The sequence below is a fragment of the Puma concolor genome, chromosome B2, assembly GCF_028749965.1.
Source record: "Puma concolor isolate L17-30 chromosome B2, mPumCon1.1.hap2, whole genome shotgun sequence".
NCBI lineage: Eukaryota > Metazoa > Chordata > Mammalia > Carnivora > Felidae > Puma > Puma concolor.
This window is the reverse complement of record NC_141671.1, coordinates 28,669,483-28,695,234: the sequence shown is the minus strand read 5'-3', so window position 1 is coordinate 28,695,234 and position 25,752 is coordinate 28,669,483. Positions and strand designations below refer to the sequence as shown.

The following is a 25,752-nucleotide window of genomic DNA, read 5'->3' as shown; positions in this document are numbered from 1 at the left end:
AAAAAATGGATATTTACATAGTCTCAAAGCATCTCTCTACAAATTACCTACAAAGGGAAAAACAGTAATTTTACAAAAGATCTGACACCTATCACATTAACCAAGTGATCCAAATTAAAATCACCAATGTTGAGACAAACATCATGTCGTTGATGTATTACACTGGGAAGAATCTGACATCACTTCTGTGATAGTCCTGCTAAAAATGCATAACCCAAAACTAATCATCAGACAACCTAAATTCACAGACATTCTATAAAATCATTGGTCTGTACTCTTTGAAAATGTCAAGGTCAATAAAAACAAAGAAAAGCTGAAGAACTATTCTATATTAAAGGACAATAATGAGATAGTACAACTAGAGATGCCTGGGTGGCTCAGTCAGTTGAGCGTCTGTTCATGATCTCATGTTAGGTGAGATCAAGCCCCATGTCTGGCTCACTGCTGTCAGCACAGAGCCCACTTAGGATCCTCTGCCCCACCCCCTTCTCTGCCCCTCCCCTGCTTGCACTCTCTCTCAAAAATAAATAAAATATTTAAAAAAAGAGACAGAGAGAAAAGACACATTACAACTAAATATACTGCACGATCCTGGATGGATTCTAGAAGAGGAAAAAAATACCTTCTATAAAGTACAAAATTGGACAAATTATCACCATCTGAATTGGAACTGCCATTTACATAGTATGGTATTATTATTAAATTCTCACTTTGATAAATGTACTGTGGTAATGTAAGAGAATATCTTTGTTCTTAGTTACCTACTGAAGTATGTAGGGAAAAAATGTTGTTTGCACCATATTTTCAAATGAGTTAAAGAAATACATACTGACAGACTGACAGAATAATAAAAATAAATGGGACAAAAAGTAAATATATCAAAAGTGGGGGTTGGGTTAAATAGGTAATGGGGATTAAGGAGGGCACTTGTGATGAGAATGGCACTTGTGATGAGAACAACGTGTTGTATGGAAGTGCTGAATCACTAAATTCTTCACCTGAAATTAATACTACACTGTATGTTAACCAGCAGGAATTTAAATAAAAACTTGAGAAAAAAAGAAAAGTAAACAATTGGTCACTCTAGCTAAAGAGCTTACAGTTGTTATTTACCATATTTTTTTTTCCTTATACGGGCTCCATGCCCAACATGGAACCCAACATGGGGCATAAACTCAAGACCCTAAGATCAAGACCTATGCTGAGACTGGACTCTTAACTGACTGAGCCACCTAAGCACCCCACCACTGTATTTTCTTATAAGTTTACAGGAGTGAGCTACTTTTACTATTTTTTTTAAGTTTTCTGTAAGTTTGAACCTGTATCAAAATAAAAAGTTCTCAATAATGCTTTGTTAATATTTTAAAATAAAGCAAAACTAAATCAAATTATTATTCTCCTACTAATCAATGTACAAGGTCCACTGTTAGTCAACAGATAAATATTTACTTGCATATTCACATTAGCAAAATGCACAAATAAGCAATGAATAAACAACTACTAAACAAAAGACATGCTAAAACTAATGTTTGGTTAAAAAAAGAATATTTACCAAGTCCCATATATTTAACTATATTTAGTAAATACACTAAAATTATAAAAATTTCAAAAATAAATATTCTTTTAATGGGTCATATAGTACTATCTCTTTAAACATGTTTCTAAGCATGTACAAAAGAGTATAAAGCTTGTTTTGAGAATGTGCTTGAAAACTATTATAAATCGTTAAGCCTGAAATTTAGTAAGCTAACACATATTAATAAAATTTTTCAAGAAAGCATAGACATATTTCAACACAAAGTTCCAACAACTGCTTTAATTAACAGAAATTATATTGTTCCCAAAGATACCATAACACTGCAGGGAAAACAAACACTAAAGAAAGAGTGGGTAATTAAGCTGCCTCACTGATTAATGTCTACAGTTCTGGACAAAGGAAAATGCGTTGTTCAATTGGCATGGAAAATTAGACCACTGTTGAGTGGTGGTTTAATTATCTTTATAGTATTAATCCCTGTCTTTAGTATTAGACTATAAAACAGATAAGCATGTGGCTTCAACTGATTACTTTCAGAATCTAAAGAATATTTAAGCAGAAATATCTTACAATCTTTATTTCCAGAAAAACAGTAGGATGAAAACATTCAGAATATTACTGAAAAGGTAATAAAATATTAGACTGTCAGCTACCCTTCACATAGTGGTGGTGATTATCAGTAGGACATGTCAGTACTCAACAGAATCAAAGCCAAGAGACTTGATCCAATTAATGCCTAGACCTGTCATCTGAAGAAATTGCAACCCAAAGATGTTAAATGATTATTTCAAGGTCACACATCTAAGTACTTATAAAACAGACCATATCCTTGGTTTCCTGACTCCTAGGAGTCTAATATCACTCTTTCCTTTATACCACACTGCATACTATGAGGTCATTTTTCTATCTGATAGCCCACATTCTGAGAACCTTAGTTGCTTCCTATGTGACTGAGTTACTGCTCATTCTGGTGTGAAAAAGAATTGAAATTAGAGAAACTCTAGTTTAAAAAAAGAAAAATAAAAAAAAAAAAGAAACCCTCCCCACTCCAACAAACAAACAAACAGAGAAACACTACTAAGAAGTAGTTGCCGATTTACTTCCAGTATTTCAAATCCATTTTGAGAGCATTTATATATAGAGGATCATAATCTTAACTATGTTAACCTCAAAGTTTGTCCAAGTAAAACAAAGTAATGTCTGGTAACAATAGGTAATGTCTGGGCCACTACTAATGATAATGAATCAAAAAGTATGATCTATTTTCTTATTTATGATTGAGGAGTACAGCTGTGTTCCAGACATTCAAATCAGAGGCAGCTGAAAATCCAGCATTCATTATACTGGCTCATATGTAAAAATTAATGGTATTTCCTTATCATGAAACATTACTTACATGTCCCCAAACATGGGCAAACCATTATCTCAGGAAGACCATTTAGGCATTTAATTTAGTAATATAAGAATATCTACTTTTTACTCTACAAGGTCCAAAACACATAAAACAATGCCCACCACACAGTATGCACTCAGTAATTATTTGTAAAATGAATTATAGAAAGAGATCTCTTTTCAACCTGCCCCAAATTAGAAATTTCCTACATTATAATGTTTTGTTTAGTGTCACAAATAAATAATTTCTTATCACTATGAGGGAAGAGCCTAAGCCTTAAAAAACAGGATTCATCTCCAAACATTTTCCGTTTCAAAACCCATGCCAGGCTAACAGAGACATTTTTAAAGGAAAATTCTCATCTGTACTTGTCATTAAGTATCTACAAATTTTCCTCACAAAGATTTCCAAATGCAATGCCAGTAGTCTTTGAAAATCTGTCGTAAGGTCTTTCTTATGCAAATATACTAAACAGGTTAACAAAAATTTGGCTTTGCCTTGTCATAAACCTCATTTAATTAAAATAATATAGTATTAACCTTACACATTCATCAATGATTTATTTTCTAAAGATACAGTGAAACATAAAAGCCTAAGTGTTTTCCTGCTTCTTAGTAGTGTTTCTCTAAAATACAGAAACAGAAGCTGAAATAATTTCTAAACTTGATGCCTTGATTTTTTATTTTTTTTTTTTAAATTTTTTTTCAACGTTTATTTATTTTTGGGACAGAGAGAGACAGAGCATGAACGGGGGAGGGGCAGAGAGAGAGGGAGACACAGAATGTGAAACAGGCTCCAGGCTCTGAGCCATCAGCCCAGAGCCTGATGCGGGGCTCGAACTCACGGACCGCGAGATCGTGACCTGGCTGAAGTCGGACGCTTAACCGACTGCGCCACCCAGGCGCCCCAATGCCTTGATTTTTTAATGTGTATTGGTCTTCCAGAGAATTACCATTTTCTGGCAGATAAACCCCTTCCTACCTGCAAGAACAAAGGATATCTTCACACAAGGACAGTAGACAACAGCTTTTAAAATGTTTTGGACTTTTTTCATTTAAATTTTATCTTTTCAGATAAGTAATAGAGTCACAAGGCAATCTAGATTTATTTTGATAAACAAAAGTATATCCAATCTGTTAAGTCTCTAAACTAAGCCATAATAGACCAAGCTCAAATACTTAACATACATAGTTTGTAGATCAGGGTTTTAAAATGGGTCCTGGCATTAACAATGGCAATAACAGATAAAAGCCCTGGGGCATCTGGGTGGCTCAGTCAATGCTGCATAGGACTTTGGCTCAGGTCACCATCTCAGGGTTTGTGGGTTCGAACCCCGCCTCGGGCTCTGTGCTGATAGCTGAGCCTGGAGCTTGCTTCAGATTCTGTGCCTCTCTCTCTGACCTTCCCTTGCTCATGCTGTCTCTGTCTCTGTCTCAAAAATAAACATTAAAAAAGAAAAGAAAATTAAAAGCCCTTACTTTTATGCTCCCTGAAACTGTTTTCTTATCTATAAATAAGGTGGGTAGATGAGATCATCCCTAAGGATGATTCTGTAAGAATTTTACTCATTGGACCAGGCTTTTCTTTTTTTTTTTTTTTTTTTTTTTTTTTTCCCACGTTTTTATTTATTTTTGGGACAGAGAGAGACAGAGCATGAACGGGGGAGGGGCAGAGAGAGAGGGAGACACAGAATCGGAAACAGGCTCCAGGCTCTGAGCCATCAGCCCAGAGCCTGACGCGGGGCTCGAACTCACGGACCGCGAGATCGTGACCTGGCTGAAGTCGGACGCTCAACCGACTGCGCCACCCAGGCGCCCCCGGACCAGGCTTTTAAATTCAATTAATAATTGTAAGACTAGAAACTGGCAGTGCCTGACTTTTCACAACTAAACTATAATAAAAACATGTTATTTTAAAATGTTTGTATTCATTATAAACATTTTTTACTAGACCATTGAAAGAATCTGAATTTTTAAGACCTTATATTTAGATGTTACAGTATGAGATGGTTTTTTAATTTTTCTTTAATAGCAACATACCTGTAGGTTGAGTAGAGGAATAAATTACACCTCTCCGTTTTCAAAAGTTACATTACAAAGACTAGGCTACAAAACTTTTATAGATACTTTCTGTTAATGAATTATTAAAAGTTAACCATCATAATAATTTACCTTAGATTAAAGTGGACAAATATGTATTTTCCAAAACAAAGAATAGGTTTTTTTCATTTTCCTGGTTTTATTAAATACAGAGAAAAGAGGCACAGGAAAAGATAGAGGGAGAGAGGGAGAGACAGAGAGACAGACAGAGGGAAGGAAGGAGAGGTAAAAAGGCAGACTTTTACTACAGCTTGAAAATTCTCACTTAATTAATAAACCAAAAGAAAAAAAATTGGAAAAGATACTAGAAACAAGTATGAGAAGTCATTTCTGTGTTATGCGCAGAAAAAAAAAGTGCATATCTTATAATTTTCTCACTGAGTTAAAGTATTTGTTTTACATTTTCATCTTTCATTTAAAAAGCTTTAAAATATTCACCAAGCAACTGTGTTTAATTCATAAATTAGAAAAAAACTTAAGCCATAATTCTGAAAGTTATGTTAATAATTTTAAGATACTACGTTTGAAATAATTTTTAAAACAACTATTTAATCTTCTTATATTGAAACCCTCAGAGGACTGAAATGGAATCTGCTCAAACTGAAAGATCTTAAAGAGCCAGAGTTCAAGTGACTTCCCTAGGTCTCATGTTTCTGTGTTCTTTCCACAACAGCATGAATGGAATTTACAAATCAGCAAAACAAATTAGCAAATTTAAGCATTTTATCACCAAATCTAGTAGGAAATTATTCATTAGTGATTAAAATGTAGCCATGGGAGTTCACTGAGTCTGCAAAAATAAAGGCTGCCAAGTTAAAGACTTGTCTTATTGCATAAGCCATTAAAAAAGTAAAATTTAATATGAAAGAATATAAACCTTCCCTCTAATCACTGTAGTAGTCCTTTATAACTCCTCCTTCCTCTTCTCAAAATATTGAAACATTAAGAATCATTTTCTATTAGAATAATGTAATACTATGGGGAAAAAAATGAAAACTAGGTTTATATAAAAGTTACCCATAAGAAATATCTTAGTAAACATAAACTGACCATTTCCTTGAATCACAGTGAATAAGATGCACTATTAGTGAGCCTAATAACCAACTCAAGCTTTGTAGATGATAAATCTAAAACTATGAATATACATTAATACATACTTTGACCAAAAAACAGCTTAATAAAAACTATGTAATACGCACAAATGCTAAATACCTTTCAGGTATCATATCAAGCTAAGAAAACTCCCTCAGAAAATTATACTTGCTTTAAAAGAATGAAGTTCCCATTTCACATGGTAGCATTTTATAATAAAAACTGATCCAATGTTTCAGGATTCAAAGTTTTTATTTATTTTGTTACAATCCTTTTTGTTAAAAAGAGTTAAAATAGAAAATCTTTTTCTTGTTGGCATCTTAAAAAGTATGAAAAAAACTGATAAAAGTCAAGAAACATAAAAAATGAACTATCCAATTCTTTCACCAATGACTTTTTTAATAAAAGCTTTGTAAAGGAAGAAGGGCTGAACAAAATGTACATTCTATATAGGTCAGTGAGAGTGCAGACTTGCAACCCAATTAACTCAGGGTCTGTTTCAGTTTTGAAAAGACCATAAGCTTTAAAAAGAAAAAAAAAATACAGGCCGCTTGAATTTTTATAAGCAAAAATAAAACACTGAAAAGAGACATCTTCATGAACCAAAAACAAGATGAAGAAGAGTATTGCTCAAAATATTGCATAAGGCTATTGTAGGATTTATTTTGCTATCCCTCGAAAAACTACAGAAGCTTCCTACTTTCCACTAGTACTTGCAACATATTCTCAGGGTTTCTATCTTGAGGCATATCCTGAGCAGACTTGGAAGGATTTTCCAAAATTGTTAAAATAACTTTTAATAGACACATCAGTTTGTACCCTCAAGTTCATTTTGCCATTTAGATTTGCTTCAACCAGCACTTGATCACCCAAGTTTGCTAGCCTTTCTATAGTGCTCTTCAGAGTCTTCAAAGCAGGAAGATAAACACTAACATCATGGGCTTGCACACTGGGCTCCAGGAAATCTTCCAACACCATTCTGGGAAGCAACCTCACAGGCGATCAATCGACTGTGTACCACAACAAGAGTCCAACCTGTGGGCAATGGCAGCTCCACAGCCACGGCGAGGTGGGGGAGCCACTTATTGGTCAACTGGGGCTTCAGGGCAGAGGCATTCCCTGTGCTTCTCACCGCTCTGAACAAATGCTGAGATAGCAGCTCTAAATAAATCTCATTAAACTCCTCTGAAACATCTTTCATGTGAAACCAGTGGAAGAAGTCTCCCGCCTCACCTCACACCACACTCTAGCATCACAGATGACCCTGCAGTCATCAGGCCTGAAGCACACTTGTGCTGGCACATGTGGAGCACACAGATTCTCTCCAGCTTTGATACGGTGCTGCAGATGTGAATAAAGAGCTCCATAAAGTCTTTGCCAGAAATGCTGGCACAAAACTTCATGATGCCATGAGGATGGCATCCAGAGCTTGGTCAGCAGGGGACGACCCCACATGTAGCAGGTCCCAACAGAGCCAATACTCGGTTCCACTCACCTGCAGGCCCCCTGAGAAGGGCAACAAGGCATGGCAGACATGGGGTCCCTAAAACCAAGGCCTCTGTTCCCATCTTCATCTTCCCTCTACCTCCTCCCTTAAAAAGAGCTTTACTGTTTCCACTCTGCTAATTAAAAGGACAGGCATTCCACCACAGAAACTTCTAAATATTCTTTCTAAACTGTACAAAGAAAATTGAAATCATCTTTCACAGAGCCACATTTCACTCTGTTGGTATATGCATTAATACTGTCTTCATCAACCAGGACATATATGTACATACAGTTACATGTGCTTTCTAAAACTGTAGCATGCTTAGGCATACATTTGCAACTGATTTTTATAAACTATAAGATGGACATCTTTCCTCACTGGCAAATACAAATCTACATCATTTTCAGGCTGCTTAGTATTCCATTGTAGTGATGTATAATCAAAGTGACAATTTCCAATTTTTTGCTATGATGAATATGACAATGAACATTTTTCTATAAAATTTTTTGCACATTTATCCAATTATTTCCCTACAGTACATTCAAAGACGAATTACCAGTCAAAAGTTGTGCATTTAAGATCCTAACATGTACATATTACCAAACTGGCCTGCAGAAAAGCTTTATCAACACACCCTTCCACCAGGGACACTGGGTAGTAGCAATCTGTTTAATCTGTAGCAATTTGATAGGCAAAGTAAAATAAATGCTCTCAACCTGCATTGTGGGTGAATTCCATTTTAATGATCATTGCAACTTTTTATTAGGTTTATTTTCCTTGATTTTAAGACCTCTAGTAAAAACATTAACTCTCCACTTTATACACTGTGAATATCTTTCTCAGTTTATCCTTTGTCTTTTCACATTGTTTATGGTGCTCTTTGCTCGTAGGAAATTGAGTCTTTTTTAATGTCAAACCTATTAACCTTTTCTTTGCTACTTCTAGAATCATGCTTTCAAAGTCATGTTTCTGGTACTTTTCAACGTTTTTTTTTTTTTGTTTTGTTTTTTGTTTTTTTTATTTTTGGGACAGAGAGAGACAGAGCATGAACGGGGGAGGGGCAGAGAGAGGGAGACACAGAATCGGAAACAGGCTCCAGGCTCCGAGCCATCAGCCCAGAGCCTGACGCGGGGCTCGAACTCACGGACCGCGAGATCGTGACCTGGCTGAAGTCGGATGCTTAACCGACTGCGCCACCCAGGCGCCCCGTGTTTCTGGTACTTTAATGTTGTTTTATCTTCTTAATTACCTAACTCATTTGGAATCTACTTTGCAGTATTAAATAGCTAGTTGACCAAATACCATTTCACTGAACAATCCATTGTTTTCTCCACTAGTCTGAAATGCCACTTTTATTAATGACAAAAATCCTCATTTGAGACTATTTCTAGACCTTCTATATTTTGTCCCACTGATGTATTTTGTAACTATAACATAGTTATTTTAATGAAATATTCAATAGGACAAATAATCTTTAACAAGTTATCTTTACCATCCTGTCATAGGTATTGATCCAGATGAACTTTAAAATATTGTGTAAGATTCTAAAAATAACCCTACTAAAATTTTGATGGGATTATCATGACCCTGACATACTATATTCCTGCTTCTTTTATTTACCTCTACTAACCAGACTGTAAGTCCCAGAAGAAAAGGGTTTTTTATATTTCCATACACTGCTACACACCCAGCATTTAAAACATCCACCTGGATATCACTGACACTCAACACATATTTGTTAAATGAACAAATATATCAATTACATTGACTATCTAGATAATCTCAGGACATTTAAACTATCTACAATACTGAATCTTCCCACACATTCAAATCATTTATAACTGTCAATAAACTGTTCAGCTCTGTTCACAGAGAAGCCCATGTAATTTATCTTGAAGCCAGGCAACTTACTGAGCACTGAGTCTCCCTCAATTGAAATCATTTTCCAAATGATCTTTTCCTTAATGTTTTCTCTACAGAAAATCCTATTACCTTCAAATCCTATCATAACTTGGACATTTGCTCTTCAATATTTATGTCTCACTTATTTTAATTGCCTGACTGCTTTTGTTATATAACTTCCAAAACAATGCTAAATAACTCCATTACTGGGGTGGCTGGGTGGCTCAGTCAGTTAAGCGTCCGACTTCGGGTCTGGTCATAATCTCACAGCTTGTGAGTTTGAGCCAAACGTTGGGCTCTGTGCTGACAGATGAGCCTGGAGCCTGCTTCAGATTCTGTGTCTCCCTCTCTCTCTGCCCTCCCCCACCCCTCCACTCATGCTCTCTCTCTCTCTTTCTGAAAAATAAAAAACATTAAAAAAATTTTTTAAATAACTCCAGTATTAGCAAGTATCTGTCTTACTTCTAAGTAAAGAGACTTTTTAGGTTTTATCCTCATTGCCCCCCAAAATTTTAATATCATAAATACACCACACTTATGTACTTTATGCATAAAAATTAAGATCTTTTTTTGTCCCCTCATGGGCTAATTTTCAATTACAGTTCCTGTTGAGAATACATGCTCTATATCCAAAATCTATAAAGAACTCACCAAACTCCACACCCGAAAAACAAATAATCCAGTGAAGAAATGGGCAGAAGTCATGAATAGACACTTTTCTAAAGAAGACATCCAGATGGCCAACAGACACATGAAAAGATTCCCAGCATCACTCCTCATCAGGGAAATACAAATCAAAACCACACCCAGATACCGCCTCACGCCGGTCAGAGTGGCCAAAATGAATAAATCAGGAGACTATAGATGCTGGCGAGGATGTAGAGAAACGGAACCCTCTTGCACTGTTGGTGGGAATGCAAACTGGTGCAGCCGTTCTGGAAAACAGTGTGGAGGTTCCTCAAAAATTAAAAACAGATCTATCCTATGACCCAGCAATAACACTGCTAGGAATTTACCCAAGGGATACAGGAGTGCTGATGCACAGGAGCACTTGTACCCCAATGTTTATAGCAGCACTTTCAACAATAGTCAAATTATGGAAAGAGCCTAAATGTCCATCAACTGATGAATGGATAAAGAAGATGTGGTTTATATACACAATGGAATATTACTTGGCAATGAGAAAGAATGAAATATGGCCTTTTGTAGCAACGTGGATGGAACTGGAGAGTATTATGCTAAGTGAAGTAAGTCAGGCAGAGAAAGACAAATACCGTATGTTTTCACTCATATGTGGATCCTGAGAAACTTAACAGAAGACCATGGGGGAGGGGAAGGAGGGAAAAAAAAGGTTACAGAGAGGGAAGGAGGCAAACATAAGAGACTCTTAAATACTGAGGGTGGGGAAGAGGGGAAAGTTAGTGATGGGCATTGAGGATGGCACCTGTTGGGATGAGCACTGGGTGTTGTATGGAAACCAATTTGACAATAAATTATATTTAATATAAAAAAATTAAATCTTAAAGAGAAAAAAAGAGAATATACGCTCTAGTACTGTACCATTAGGTAGGCTGTTTGCTATTGTATTACTTAGTAACAATTATGTTACAGAAAACAGCTTTCGATCCTGAAAAGTTCAGGATCACTGTCCTGTGAACAAAGTCCAGTTCACTGAAAGTCTGTTTTTAAAATTAGAAATGGACAGTGAAATCTATCAAATATTTTCACAGCACCTTTTGACATAACTTTATTTTTACCTATTAATATAATGAATTGAAATAAATTTCTTAATGAAGTAGTTCATATTCTAGGAATAAACTTTAGTTGGTTCCATTTTATCAATCCTTTAAACATTCCTGGATTTGATTTGCTACTACTTTAAGAGTTTTATATGTTAAATCTTATTTTCAGTTAGTCAGAAATTATCTTTTCTTGTACATATTTGCTCATTTATTGTAATATCAAGAAGCATTCAGTAGTTTACAAATATTACTGAGCATTTACTATATCTGGAGTGCTATGCTGGCCTTACAGAAAGAATGTGAAGTTTTCCTATCTGCTATCTTACAGTTGTTTAATTATAGAAATATTCTATTCCTTATATGTTTCCTGTTGCTTGCTTGTAAAACAATCTACATCTAATGCATCATTAGCTAAGATTATTTGAGAATTTTCTTCATGGTTATGGAACCATATTTTATAAATCTTAAAATAGTATGTTTCAGAAAGTTAGACATTTCATTCTGATTTTCAAATTTAATATCACACTACTTTCTTGAATAGCTGTGGTTTTATCACTTTTTTCATTGTCTTCAGTATCTGTAAATATCTCTTTTTTCATGGTTAGATTTGTAAATGCTCACTGTTTTAATGATCTTTTATAATAACAGAACTTGATATAAGTTATAAATTCTACCTTCTTTTTTCAGGAGAGGTGTTCATTACCTATAGCTTCAACCTGCAGCTTCAACATTTGCTTAAGTCCTCTTCCATGCATTTTATTTTGCTTTGCTTTTCCCACCTGTCTAGATTGAATACTTAGTTCATTTGTTTTAGTCTTCCTTTAGTAATAACTTTTAAGGCCACCATTTTTCCTACTTATAGCTTTAGTCACACCATAGATTTTGGCAAGCAGTGGTTGCATTGCTCATTTGTAAATGATCCGTAGTTGCAGTTTTTATTTCTTCTTTGATCCAAGATTAACTTTAGAAAACTTTAAAAACTTCCAGTTAACAGTTTATTGTCGAACTTTTTTTTTTTTTTTAATTCCAGCTTTTACTTGCTTCATTCTTATTCCAGAGTTTGTTTACTTGTTTTGGTCAGAGAATGTAGTCCACAAATGTCCTAACTGGGGAATTTATTGAGAGTTCTCTTCTTAAATCTCTTCATTTACTTATTCACTAAACTTCTCCAGTGTCTATTTTAGATCAGGAGTCAGCAAACTACAGCAACCAAGAAATTTGGTCTGCCCACCCGTTTTTGTAAATAAAGCTTTATTGGAACACAGCTATGTGAATTCATTTCCATGTTGTTTATGACTGCCTTCTCGCTGCAACAGGAGAGATGAGTAGTTGCAATAAAAACCTTAAGGCCAAAAAAAGCCTAATATTTACTATCTCACTTTTCAGAAAAAGTCTATCAACCCCTGTTAGGTGATGGCAGGTCAGGTCAGCATCCCCTGCCTCAACAGGATTATAATCTGAAAGACTTGCAGCTGAAACTGTCTGAATTTCCAGGTATATGTTAAGGTTCCCTTCTGTTTCCAGCACTGGCATTTTCCTCACAGTGATTAGAACATATAAGAAAATAAGAGAGAAAGTAAAAAACATTGGCATATACGATGGCATTTTTATCCTGTAAATCCTAATGATACAAAACTGAATGAATCCTCCAAATATTACTTACGCTTACAAAAAGAATTTCAAAAATCGTTTTAACATCCCTTCTAGAAATTAAGGTCTGTTAAATCAGAGTTCTTGCACAGAACTGAGAGAGTTGGTACTTAGCTTTGTTTCTTTTAAGACTTGACAAGTTAGATGTTTTTCTGAATAGACTTTTTAATAGTTTTTGGCTTACAGGAAATTTAAGTAGAAAGTACAGAGAATTCCCATATACCTGTAAATATTAGTTGAGGGAAACCTCATTTAGGATGGAGTCAGGAAGCCCTGAAGGAGTTTTCCATCACAGCTTACTTCACATTCCTGGGCAGGAAGAATCCAATTTACTATCCCAGCAGATGGAAGATTTTCTCCTTGCCCAGCAACAGCTCAGCCACAATTCAGACGATGGGAAACCATCACTGTTACGTGGAAGCTAGGCATGAGTGACAGGATGATGGACCTTAGACATCTTGATGGAAAGACCCAACAGAGGACTGCCCAGAGACAACCCCATTTCACCCCTCTAGCAGGCTGTTTATGGTTACAAGATCCTGGCAGAGGAAGAGCTACGTTTGTTGTGCTTGCCCTTATTTGACCTATGTCTCTAGAATAAAAATACCGCTGCAGTTTCACAGGAAAGGGCATGCTTAGTTAGCTATTTATTGTATAATCCAAGCCTGTCATTCAAATGTTGCAACCCTAGCACCCACACAAAAGAAAAAAATGGAGTTATAGGGCCTTTGCCTCTCTTGACTGGCCCTCTTCTCCCTTGGAGTGTACTTTAATAAAACTTTTCTCACTTTACTTTCATTTATCTGTCCTGTAATTCTTTACTGTGGCAGCAAAAAGAACTGAGGCTTCTGCTAGTAAAATAAGTTTTATTTTTTAGGTTAACATCATTAATATTTACTTTATTAGAACTAAAAACCTATAGGATGCTTCAGTGGCTTTTTCATTTTTAGTTTGAAAAGTTGCAATAGTTGTGCCTAAACTTAAAAAGCTCATTCTGGGGAAGCCTGGTGGCTCAGTCAGTTAAGCATCCGACTTTGGTTCAGGTCATGATCTTACGGTTTCTGAGTTCGAGCTCCAAGTCAGGCTCTGTGCTGACAGCTCAGAGCCTAGAGCCTGCTTTGGATTCTGTGTCTCTCTCTGTCCTTCTTCCATTCATGCTGTCTCTCTCTCTCAAAAATAAACATTAAAAAAAAAAAATGGGGGTCGCCCGGGTGGCTCAGTCGGTTAAGCATCCAGCTTCAGCTCAGGTTACGATCTCATAGTTCATGAGTTCAAGCCTCAAGTACCAATGATTTTCCTCTCTCAACTGCCAAGTATATAGTCAGTCTCTCTTCATGGTCCCAGGGCAGCTCTTCCTGATCATAAGTCCTGTCCCAGTGCTTTAATAAAATCACCTTTCTTGCACCAAAGACATCTTCAAGGATTCTTTCTTGGCAGTGGGTTCCGAACCCCACCCCTCCACTCTAAAAAACCTCATGAGGGCCATTTTTCCTCTGAAGAGTTCACACACCCTATAAGAAAATTATCTTGTACAAAATGTAGACTGTGAACACTTCCCAAAGCCTACCAGTAAAAACGAGTTTGGACTATGGTAAACACAAAAGAAAGCGTATCTCCAAAACACAACAGTAACTTCAAAAATAATTGGGAGAAGGGGGTTAGATATCAAATGCTTTCTCTCAATACTCTTTTCTAGGTCATATTTATGCCTCTTCTCATTGTCAATATGATTCACTACTATGATCTTTGCTCTGCTCTGCTACTAAATCGTGAAGCTGTGATACAAAGTCCTGGTCCATGTATTAATCATGGTTTTTGTTTTTCTGTATTTTATAATGCTTTGACATCTTGGGGCCTTGCAGACTAGGAAAGGAACTGCCTCTCAGAGGGTTAGCTAATTCCTAGAGAGCAAACAACTTGGCAGAAGCAGGCCTTTGATACGCAAACCAACCAATCCAGAGTCCACACCTACCTTTTCTCAGGCTCCTGCAGTCCAGAACAACATTCCCCAGCCCTAAACACACCAAGGCCAGACACTAGACACCTGAGGATAACTGTAGTTTGCCAAAATCAAACTATCCAATCCTAAACTTGCTCAGCTTGCCTACCCTGCCTTGCCTGTTCCTTCTGAAGAAAAACACAATAAAGGCTCTAGCCATTCTCACACTTTCTGCCTACTGACCAACCCTAGTACTTTCCCCAACCCTGGCTTCTCCCACCCTGCCTGGCAAGGTATGCCCCCTCCTCTTAGGGACTGTGAATAACAAACTGTCTTTTCAAGAGCTACCTTTTCTCCTGCTGTTGGCCTCACTATAACTGAATAATAATAAAACCTACATTTAAAACAGTCCTCCCTTTTCAATCTTTTCTGGGCCACTATGAATAAATGCCAATCTTCGCTCTTCACCAAAGAGAGTCTCAGGCTAGCAGGAGGGAAGAAAGAAAGCAAAAAATATTTAGAAATTCCTTAACTCCAAGTGTTTTAAGGGAATCTGGCCACAGTTATGTTTTTATGTTATTTATCCAAGGCAAATTAGTGACAGGAGAATCCAGGATTACTGACCTGTGACTTTTGCAGACTACATGAAGAGATGCTTTATTCATTCTCAGAGATGTGTACCATATCACCCATGGTTCCAAACTGACTCTTTGGAAAGGACAGGTTCTCCTGGTGACTCTGAGGATGCAAGGTTCTGCAATTTCCCACATGACACTTTATGGGGGATCTTGACCACTTAATTAGTGGATTAAAGTTTTCATGTGTAATGGACAGTTAGCATTTGAAGTGTATATTTAGAAACAAATATGGCTTTTGCCTTTATTTAAAATATTTTTCAATATAATGTAACACAACATCAGTAAAGGACATAGCCATTAATTAAAAAATAACACAACATGTCTTAGATAATAAGCAAACATCAATTAATAATAGTAATAACAGTTATAATTATTGAACGCTATATTATCCTTCCCATGTAATAACTTTTAATCCTCACAACTTCCCTGTGAGGATACCCCATTAATACTTTGTATTAACATCCCACAACTAATAACTGAAAGAGCAGGATTCACAGGTAGGCAATCTTGCTCAAGTGCCTGTGTCTGTAATATCTCTCTCTCTCTCATACACATACACACACACACACACACATAGATGTACTTCATATATGAAAAGAGCACCAAAAAGAATAGTTTTCACAAGTGCTGACAAGCTGACCTCTCAGCCCAGCTCCACAGTGTGGCCATGTTAATGCACTAAGAGATGCAGACTGCCATTAAGGGCACCACCAACAGTCTTTATCAGAACAAAGCAAATTAACTTAAATGGGGTAAAGAACACTGATGTCATTAGCACACACTTTAGTAAGAAAAACCGACCTGTTCAGTTGGGAAGGAAATAAAACCCTAGAAAAGCCAATTAACTAGTAGGAGTCAAAAGACACAGATGCAAATCCTAACTATATGATTTATTCAGGCCCCTTTAAACTCCTAGTTTTCTCATCTATAATATGGGAATAATAGCTAACTTCACAGGTACCCTGAGAGGATTAAATGAAAAATCTCTCCAAACTTTAAAGCTCATTATAAGAATAATACAGCATTGCTCCTCTGCATATATAAAAATACAACTTTAAGTGAATTTATGGGCTGGGTGAGTCGTTAACTGTGCTGTCATGTTGGAGACTGGATGTGAAACTTTACAGGAGGATGACCTTAATCTGTTTTAAGACAGAAGAGATGTTATTAACAAAGAAATAAGAAAATTATAAGATTCATGCCACATAATTTGGGAAAGACCCAAGAAGCAGGAGGGAGATGGCTGAATATAATACTGCAACCGTAAACAATTATATCTCAAGACCAGGGAAACTACTTCTTTAAAGCCACAGCACTGTAGTTCACAATCCAATGAAACAATTCCAAATGCTGACTATGATATATACCCAAGATAGTCAAATACTAAGCTTAATAGTCTAAACAATTACTTTATTTTCTTGGGTTTTTTTTTTAATTTTTTTAAATGTTTTTATTTATTTTTGAGACAGAGAGAGAGCATGAGCAGGGGAGGGGCAGAGAGAAAGACACAGAATCCAAAGCAGGCTCCAGGCTCTGAGCTGTCAGCACAGAGCCTGATGCGGGGCTCGAACTCACAGACTGTGAGATCATGACCTGAGCTGAAGTCAGATGCTTAACCGACTGAGCCACCCAGGTGCCCCATCTTGTTTATTTTTAATATATTAATTTGAATCCCCAAAATAGTTATAGTCCAAGGCATAATTTTCTTGCTTACATTAATTCAAGCATCAATATAGTTTAAGAATTCTTGGTTATTTAAAGAGTCAAATATAATTTTGATTAAGCAAAAAAACCTAGAATAACATAAGAGTGAATGTATATTACAGCTTTGGGCATGGGAAGACTAAGTTTGAACCTGATGGAACAATCTAAACAGTGAACACATCATATAGAAATGTACGCCTTCTGGGGTGGTTCAGTCAGTTAAGCGTCTGACTTCAGCTCAGGTCATGATCTCACGGTTCATGGGTTCGAGCCACACGTCGGGCTCTGTGCTGACAGCTCAGAGCCTGGAGCCTGCTTTGGATTCTGTATTTCCCTCCCTCTCTGCCCCTCCCTGACTCATGTTCTGTCTCTCAAAAATAAATGTTAAAAAAAATTTTTTAAAGACATGTACACCTTAGTAAATGAGACAACCAAATTTAAAAGCCAAATGGGAAATTAAAGAAAATGTTCAAAATAAAACATGAATAGCTTTATTATAAATACATCTCACAAAATCAACAGAAAAACACTAAGACTCAAAAAAAAAAGAGAAAGGCATAAATTTTTATTTTATCACCATACAACACTATTATAATACCATTGACTATACTCCTTATGCTATACATTCATACTGTGCCTTATTCCACAACTAGAATTCTGTACCTCCCACTCCCGTTAACCTGGTTTACCCATCCCTCCTTTCTCCCTCCCCTCTAGCAACTATCAGTTTGTTCTTTGTATTTATGGGTCTGTTTCCACTTTTTGTTTGTTTTTTTTAGATTCCATATATAAGTGAAAGTATATTGTATTTGCCTTTCTCTAACTTATTCACTTAGTATAATGCCCGCTAGATCCAACCATTTTGCACATATGGCTAGATCTCATCCTTTTTATGGCTGACTAATGGTCCACTGAATGTATATACCACTTCTTTATCCATTCATCCAATTTAGGTTGCTTGCATATCTTGGCCATTATAAATAATAGTGCAATAAACAGTAGTGCATGTATCGCTTCAAATTAGTGTTTTCATTTTCTTGGGTAAATACCCAGCAGTGGAATTACTGGATCATATGATATTTCTATTTTTTTTTAATGTTTATTTTTGAGAGAGAGCATGCGCAAGGGGAGAGAGGTGCAGAGAGAGAGGGAGACAGAGGATCTGAAGCGGGCTCTGTACTGAGAGCAGCGAGCCCCATGTGGGGCTCAAACTCACGAATCATGAGATCATGACCCGAAGTCCAGCGCTTAACCGACTGAACCACCCAGGCAGCCCTCTGTTGTTGTTGCTGGGTTTTTTTTGTTTTTTGTGGTTTTTTTTTTTTTTTTTTGAAGAACCTCCACACTGTCTTCCACAATGGCTGCACCTATTTATGTTCCTACAAACAGTACACAAGAGCTTCTTTTTCTCCACATACTCACCAATACTTATTTCCTATCTTTATTTTAGTCATTCTCACAAGTGAAAGGTACTATCTCTGTGGTTTTGCTTTGCATTTAGCTGATAATTAGTATGTTGAATATCTGTTCATTAGTCTGTTACCCATATGTATGTCTTCTTTGGAAAAAATGTCTATTCAGGTGCTCTACTTTTTGAGTTAATTTGGTTTTTTGGTGTTGAGTTCTGTAAGTTCTTTATATATTTTGGATATTAGCCACTTATTATTTGCAAAAGGCGGTAAGTTGCCTTTCTGTGTCGTTGGTTTCCTTCACTGTGCACAAGCTTTTTATGTGATGTAGTCCCAGTAGTTTATCTTTGCCTTTGTTTCCCTTGTCTGAGGAGACACATCTAGAAAAATGTTCCTAAGGCCAATGTCAAAAAGATTACTGTCTATGTTTTCTTGTAAGAATTTTATGGTTTCAGGTTTCACATTTAGGTCTTTAATCCATCTTGGGTTTATCTTTGTGTATGGTGTAAGAAAGCAGTCCAGTTTTCCCAGCACCATTTATTGAAGAGACTCTCTTTTCCCCACTGCATATTCTTATCTCCTTTGTCATAGATTAACTGACCAAGTAAGCATGAGTTTATCTCTGGGTTCTCCATTCTGTTCCATTGATTTACGTGTCTATTTTTGTGCCAGTACCATACTGTTTTGATTATTATAGCTTTATAGTGTATCTTGAAATCTGGGTGATACCTCCAGCTTTCTTCTTCTTTCTCAAGATTGCTTTGGCTATTTGGGGTCTTTTGTAGTTCCATAACAAATTTTAGTATTATTTGTTCTAGTTCTGTGAAAAATATTGTTAGTATTTTGATATGACTGGATTGAATCTGTAGATTGCTTTGCGTAGTAGAGACGTTTTAACAATATTAGTTCTTCCTAACTGTGAGCATGTTCTGTCTTTCCATATGTTTGTGTGGTCTTCAATTCCTTTCATCAATGTTTTGTAGTGTTAAGAGTACAGGTCTCTTACCTCCTTTGCTAACTGTATTCAAAGGTATTTTATTCTTTTTGGTACAAGTGTAAACGAAACTGTTTTCTTAATTTCTTTCTGCTACTTTGTTATTAGTGTAAACACAACAGATTTCTGTATATTAATTCTGTATCCTGTAACTTTAGTGAATGCATTTAATTCCAATAGGTTTTTGGTGGAGTCTTCAAGGAATTTTTTTGTATAGAATCATGTCATCGGAAAATAGTGACAGCTTTTCTTCTTTAACAATCTGGATGCCTCTTACTTGTTTTTGCTTTTTTTGTTTTTTGTTTTTGTTTTTGTTTTTTGTCTGTCTTGGCTAAGACTTCCAGTAGTGTGTTGAATAAAAGTGGTAAAATGGACATCTTTGTCTCATTCCTGATGTTAGGGGAAAAGCTCTCATTTCTTCACCATTGAATATAATGTGAGCTATGGGACTGTCATATAAGGCCTTTATTACACTGAGGTATATTCCCTCTAATCCCACCTTTTTGAGAGTTTTTATCATGAACAGATCTTGAATTTTGTCAAATGCCTTTTATGCATCTATTTAGATAAATATATGATTTATATCCTTCACATGTTGATTGATATGGGAATACTGAGCCCTCCTTGCATCCCATAATAAATCCGACTTGATCATGGCAAATGATCCTTTTAACATACTGTTGAATGTGGTTTGCTAATATTTTGAGACTTAAAACATTCTTAAAAGGTGACCAATGGATAAAATAATCCAAACCATGAGGACTATTAGGCATGAAGGTTTCCATAACTGTAATTATTTATTAACACAAAGGGGAAAAAAATAAAAACATCCCAAACAACTAGAAAATGACTTACGTAAAATATGAAGGTCTATCCAAGGAAATATATTTTTTTTAAGTTTATTTATTTTTGAGAGAGAGCATGTGCAAGCGAGAGGGAGAGGGGAGATAAAGAGGAGAAAGGAGAAACTGAATCCCAAGCAGATTCCACACTGTCAGGGCAGACCCTGACATGGGGTTCAAACCACAAACTGTGAGATGATAACCTGAGCTGATATCAAGAGTCAGACACTTAACCAACTGAGCCACCCAGGTGCCCCATCCAAGGAAATATTATGCAGTAAGTGATATATTACAAAAAGATGCCAGAACAAAAAATATTTATAACAAATTAGTTTTTAAAAGGGGCCATGTATGTGTATGTGTGTGTGTGTATATATGTAAATATGTAAATCTATATTTAGCAAATCATTTAGCATTTCAGAATACTTACTTCAAGGAACTTTGTTGTATATTTTTAAATCATTTTGTGTATGTATGTATATACATTATATTATGTATAATATATTATAAAGCTTCCATGGGACAGTCTTCTGACTGGATGTTTGGAAAAATTTTAGCCTGCTTATCAAATGCCCTTTACTGGTCAAGAGCCTATTGGGAAGAAAGGAAGAAAGGGAAAATTGACTCAATGGACATCATTCTAGCATAGACAGTTTCTATTAAAAAGGTAACTATGAGGCACCTGGGTGGCTCAGTCAGTTAAGCGTCCAACTCTTGGTTTCAGCTCAGGTAATGATGTCATGGTTTGTGAGTTCAAGCCCCACATTGGGCTCCCTACTGTCAGCGCAGAGCCCACTTCAGATCCTCCGTCCCTCTCTCTCTCTGCTCCTCCCCAACTTGCAGGTTCTCTCTCTTAAAAATAAATAAAACATTAAAAAACATATAAAAAAAAAAAAGAAAAAACCTGCCTTTGTACAAGTATATATGCTTGAATGGATATGGGAAAGTCTGAGATGGATAGACACCAGAGGTTAACGTTACAGGGGGAATGAGACTGGGGAGGGTAGAGGGGTCAGAAAAGTCATGTTTTTTATACATTTTTATATTGGTTTCCCTGTGGCAGTGAGCATGTATACAAATTTTTCAGAGATGTAGTAAGGCCTTGGACACAGAAAGGTCAATTCCAGAGCATGGTATGGAGTAACCTTATGAATGGGGATACAAGGCAGTATATAGCTTCCTTGGTAATGCTGACCACATAATGTTTCCTCTTGACAGATCTGGAACTGTTGATTTCTCTTATTAATTGATTTTCTTATGAAAGAGATAACAAATAATATTCCCTACATTTAACAAAAAAAGAAAGGATGGGGCACCTGGGTGGCTCAGTGAGTTTAGTGTCCAACTCTTGATTTCAGCTCAGGTCATGATTTCATGGTTTGAGATCAAGCTCCACATCAGGCTCTGCACTGATAGCATGAAGCCTGCCTGAGATTCTCTCTCTACCTCTCTCTCTCTCTGCCCCTCCCCTGCTTGCACACACACACACTCGCTCTCTCTCTCTCTCAAAATAAATAAGTAAACATTAAAAGGCGGGGGTGGGGGGAAGAATTGCTGTACCAAGGTCTCTGATAAAGAACTGTCCTCAATGGGCTTGGCTAAGACTGCATCATGTTCTTTTCTTTACTCCTAGGACCTAGTCCAGTACCAGAACAAAGCAGATACTCAGTAAAACAGTGGTTGGGCTGAACAGACCTGGGAACACACAGGCTGTCAATTCTCTCTTCTTTTGGCTCTTCAGGGACAGCAGCAAACTTTAAGCCATGTGGAATTTTAGCTATGAGAATTGAGATGTGGTCTTCGAACAGAATGTCAGCTTGATTTGTACCACTACAGGATATACACCATTTCTTGATTCTGTACCGTGTCCCACACACTATTTTTTAAACCAGTAAATCTATCACTTGTTAGCCTCCAGGCTAAGATCAAATGTAAACTAATAAATCCATGCCACACTAGCAATCAAAAACTACTAAGAAATTGAGTCTTCTAACTACAACCTAAAAGTTTACTCAAACTGTGACAGCTCCTCTTAATACTCTATACAGAAATGCTAACTATAAAGTCAAGTTATTTGTTCATGCCACAGAAAGGAATCAGAAATGAATCCAAATTAACCACAAAGTGCAGAACAACTCATCTTCTATGGGTCACCTCTGAGTGACAGTAGGTCAAGTTCAAACATGGCCTCTAATTACAAGGCCCAAGAGGTGAAAAACTTGATACTGTATTACCTCTTCCATAAAGAATTACCTGAAAATCAGAAATTCTAATGAGTAGGGTCAGATCTTTAATACTGTGTCCTTTTCAAAAAAATATCTTAAATGTCTAAATCAAAATTAGTTGTACCTCTCATAATTCTTTACATTAGAAAAATACTTATTTTTCAACCATCCTTTATTTCTATAAAAACTAGGCCAAAACTGACTTAAGTTTGATTTTTCAAATATCAAAATCCACACATAAAAAAGAAGAGCAAAACCAAAAATATATTTTAAAATTCTACTTTTTGGTTCTAAATAATGAAAACTCCAAAGACAGTAATTTTTGTCTTAGATCTAAAGATGAACTTGTATTCAACAAAGATGCACTTAGAAATGCTATTTTAAAAATGCTGCCAAAGCAGTGTAGCTCAAAAGACAATGTTTCTCTGCCCTTGAAAGAGAATCAACTGCTGTTGAGGCCAATTGCCACCTCAGTTACATAGACCAAAACTCTGCTCCTCTTCCTTTTCAGTGTTCATTAGCCCAATAAAAGCAAAGCAGGAATGGAGGGATTTGGTTCAATCAGGATTTATCCTTTTAGAGTTCTAGATCAAATTTCAAAAGCCAGTTAGCAATGGCATTGTTCAGTTCAAGACAGGTTGAGAATAGGTCCCTGCATGACTTACTCCTACAAGGAAGGGCTGGGTGACTGACACGGCATTTCTATAAAATATAAGCCTAGAGCATTTCACAGCTCCTGTTAAATATTTCTGAGTTTCTGAAACATAAGTTCAATTCTACTTATAATGTTTACTTGACTATACCCATCATTTATCAATGTTTTTTCTATCTATAGAATTTTCACTCATTAGGTAAAAGAAATAGGGTAATGACTGACACTATGCACATATTTTGCCATAGTCAACACAAAAGGTTACATATTATATGATTACATTTATATAAAAGTTCAGAATAAGTAAACCCATAACGATAAAGTATATTATTGGTAGCTAGAGAAGGGGGAATGGAAAAGGATTGACTGGATTCAGAGTTTTCTTGGGGAGTAAGGAAAATGTTCCAGGATTAGATAGTAGCAATAGTTTGCATAACACTAATTTTGCTTCAGAATTCTTGGGAGCAATAGATTACCATTTTCACCACAAAACAGAACACTCAAAAAATGGACACAAGAGGAAATACAAGATGATAGCATTTAAAAAAAAAAAAAAAAAGCATTTGACACTACTTGAATTCCTAAAGTCTTCTGATTTAAGATCAAATGAGATGAAAGAAAGAAAACCTTGGCCAGGACTGAAAGAACAGGAGGGAGTAAGAAAGACTTTATTTACCCTCCCAGTGATGGAAACTGAGTTCATTAACTAAAACTCAGGGTAAAAATAATGGGGAAGAGGTACCTGGATGGCTCAGTCGGTTAAGCATCCAACTCCTGACTGCAGCGCAGGTTGTGATCTCATGGTTCCTGAGGTGAGTTTATAAAATTTATAAACTTTTAAAAAATAAGTAAATAAAACAAAAATGACAGGGAAAATAGTGGAACAACAATAAGCTAGACATATTAACCTCTCTGGAAAATGTCAGTGGTCGAGACTTTCCAGTCCTAGACAACACATCAGTAACACCAACTCCATTCCAGCAAGACTGTGGGGAAGATGGGGAAATAAAGAAGCTAAACAATGCGAAATCCCAAGTGATATCAACAGTCTAGTGTTTACTTAAATGACAAAATACTTGACTATCTTAGTAATAATGCTCAGAAGTGAGAGAGGAACAAAAATCAAGATACTACTGCTAATTTATTTACAATGAAAGAATTAGAAAAAAAGATATTGTCCTAAATTTATACTACCGCATAAAAAGTTTCACTTGTCTCAACCTGTCAGATCTGTATGATAAGCCAATATCACTGTATTATAAGCCAATATGACAAATATAATAATTACAGTAAACAGGCATGCCAAAATCAATGCAGATTTTCAAAAAGGGTCAAGGAATCAACTGTCAGCTTAAATTGGTTAATTCTATTAAAATTGTTAAACATGACAGACTGTCGTCACACAACTCCCAGATTCTTTTACATGAGCAGAGTTGGATTAATTTGACCCAAATTTTGTATAATAGCTTTTTCCATTTCTAAAAATACATCAACTTTGTCACTTACTTAAAATCTCTGCTTTACTTCTCTAGCTTGACCTCAAAAGAAACTTCTTCAAGGCCATATATCTTGACATAGTGAAAGCAAAATAATCACAGCACTCAGCAGTGCTATTAACATTTCTGAGCCACAGGGATTAAACAGGCAGATGCTATGGAAAGTGCCTGTTGGGAGAAGACAGGGAGTTGAGACTGCACCACAGCTGTGAGGGATTGAAGCTGCTAGCTATGGAATCAAGTTTAGGAGAAACTCTGGGCACAACTCCGGCATCCGAAATAAATTAAAGTAAACAGTCTTGCTCTCTCTCATCCACCCTGTTAGCAGCCTCTCGACTGAGTGAGACCACACACTCAGACCACACAGCGCCAGCTGAACTCCTCGCACGCAACATCTACAAGCTGTCACTCGGCAGCACAGAGGGCAAGGGGGGGGGGAGGTTGAAGGAGAGTGAAAAGAGAGGGAAAGGGGGGAGGGGAAAGTGGAGAATCTCCTCTACATACAGCTGGACTGAGTGATACGTGGTTTAGAGAAAGGGAAAAACCTCCCTGAGAAAACAAGCTGACCATGGCCTTGTGTATCCTTGACCTGTACTCCCCCATACCAATTTAGCAGCCGATGAAGGATTAACAAAGCATGCATTTAACATCAATTAACCTTCTATCCATCACAGGTCAAAAGAGAAAACTGCCATTATAAAAGTATTTCATTAAAATAAAGAGAAAAGCCACATTTTCTTACAATTTATAATGTATACTTAAACAAGTGCATTTTCTTTTATTTTATATTATATTGGTTTTAACCCGTCTGCTTCTTTTCCTTTAATGGAGCACACAGGATGAAGTTAGTGTTTCTGCAACAGAGGTCAGAAAATTTTAATTTTGTAATTTTCCCATACTTCACTGTAACACAACCTTTGATTTTCCAAAATATTTACTGGTAGAAGAA

General features: G+C 36.3%; 2 protein-coding genes across 3 annotated transcripts in view; both read right to left on the bottom strand.

Annotated features, from left to right (window-relative positions):
* EXOC2 (exocyst complex component 2) overlaps positions 1-25,752 on the bottom strand; it is a 275,073-nt gene that overhangs the window by 240,697 nt on the left and 8,624 nt on the right. The gene's annotated exons all lie outside the window — the stretch shown is intronic.
* On the bottom strand, positions 4,756-8,583 carry HUS1B (HUS1 checkpoint clamp component B). Its single transcript, XM_086706445.1, is given in 7 exon segments — positions 4,756-6,727; positions 6,729-6,791; positions 6,793-6,894; positions 6,896-7,129; positions 7,131-7,337; positions 7,340-7,422; positions 7,425-8,583. Coding segments are annotated over 7 exon segments (1,107 nt in total). The 5' UTR covers positions 7,525-8,583; the 3' UTR covers positions 4,756-6,409.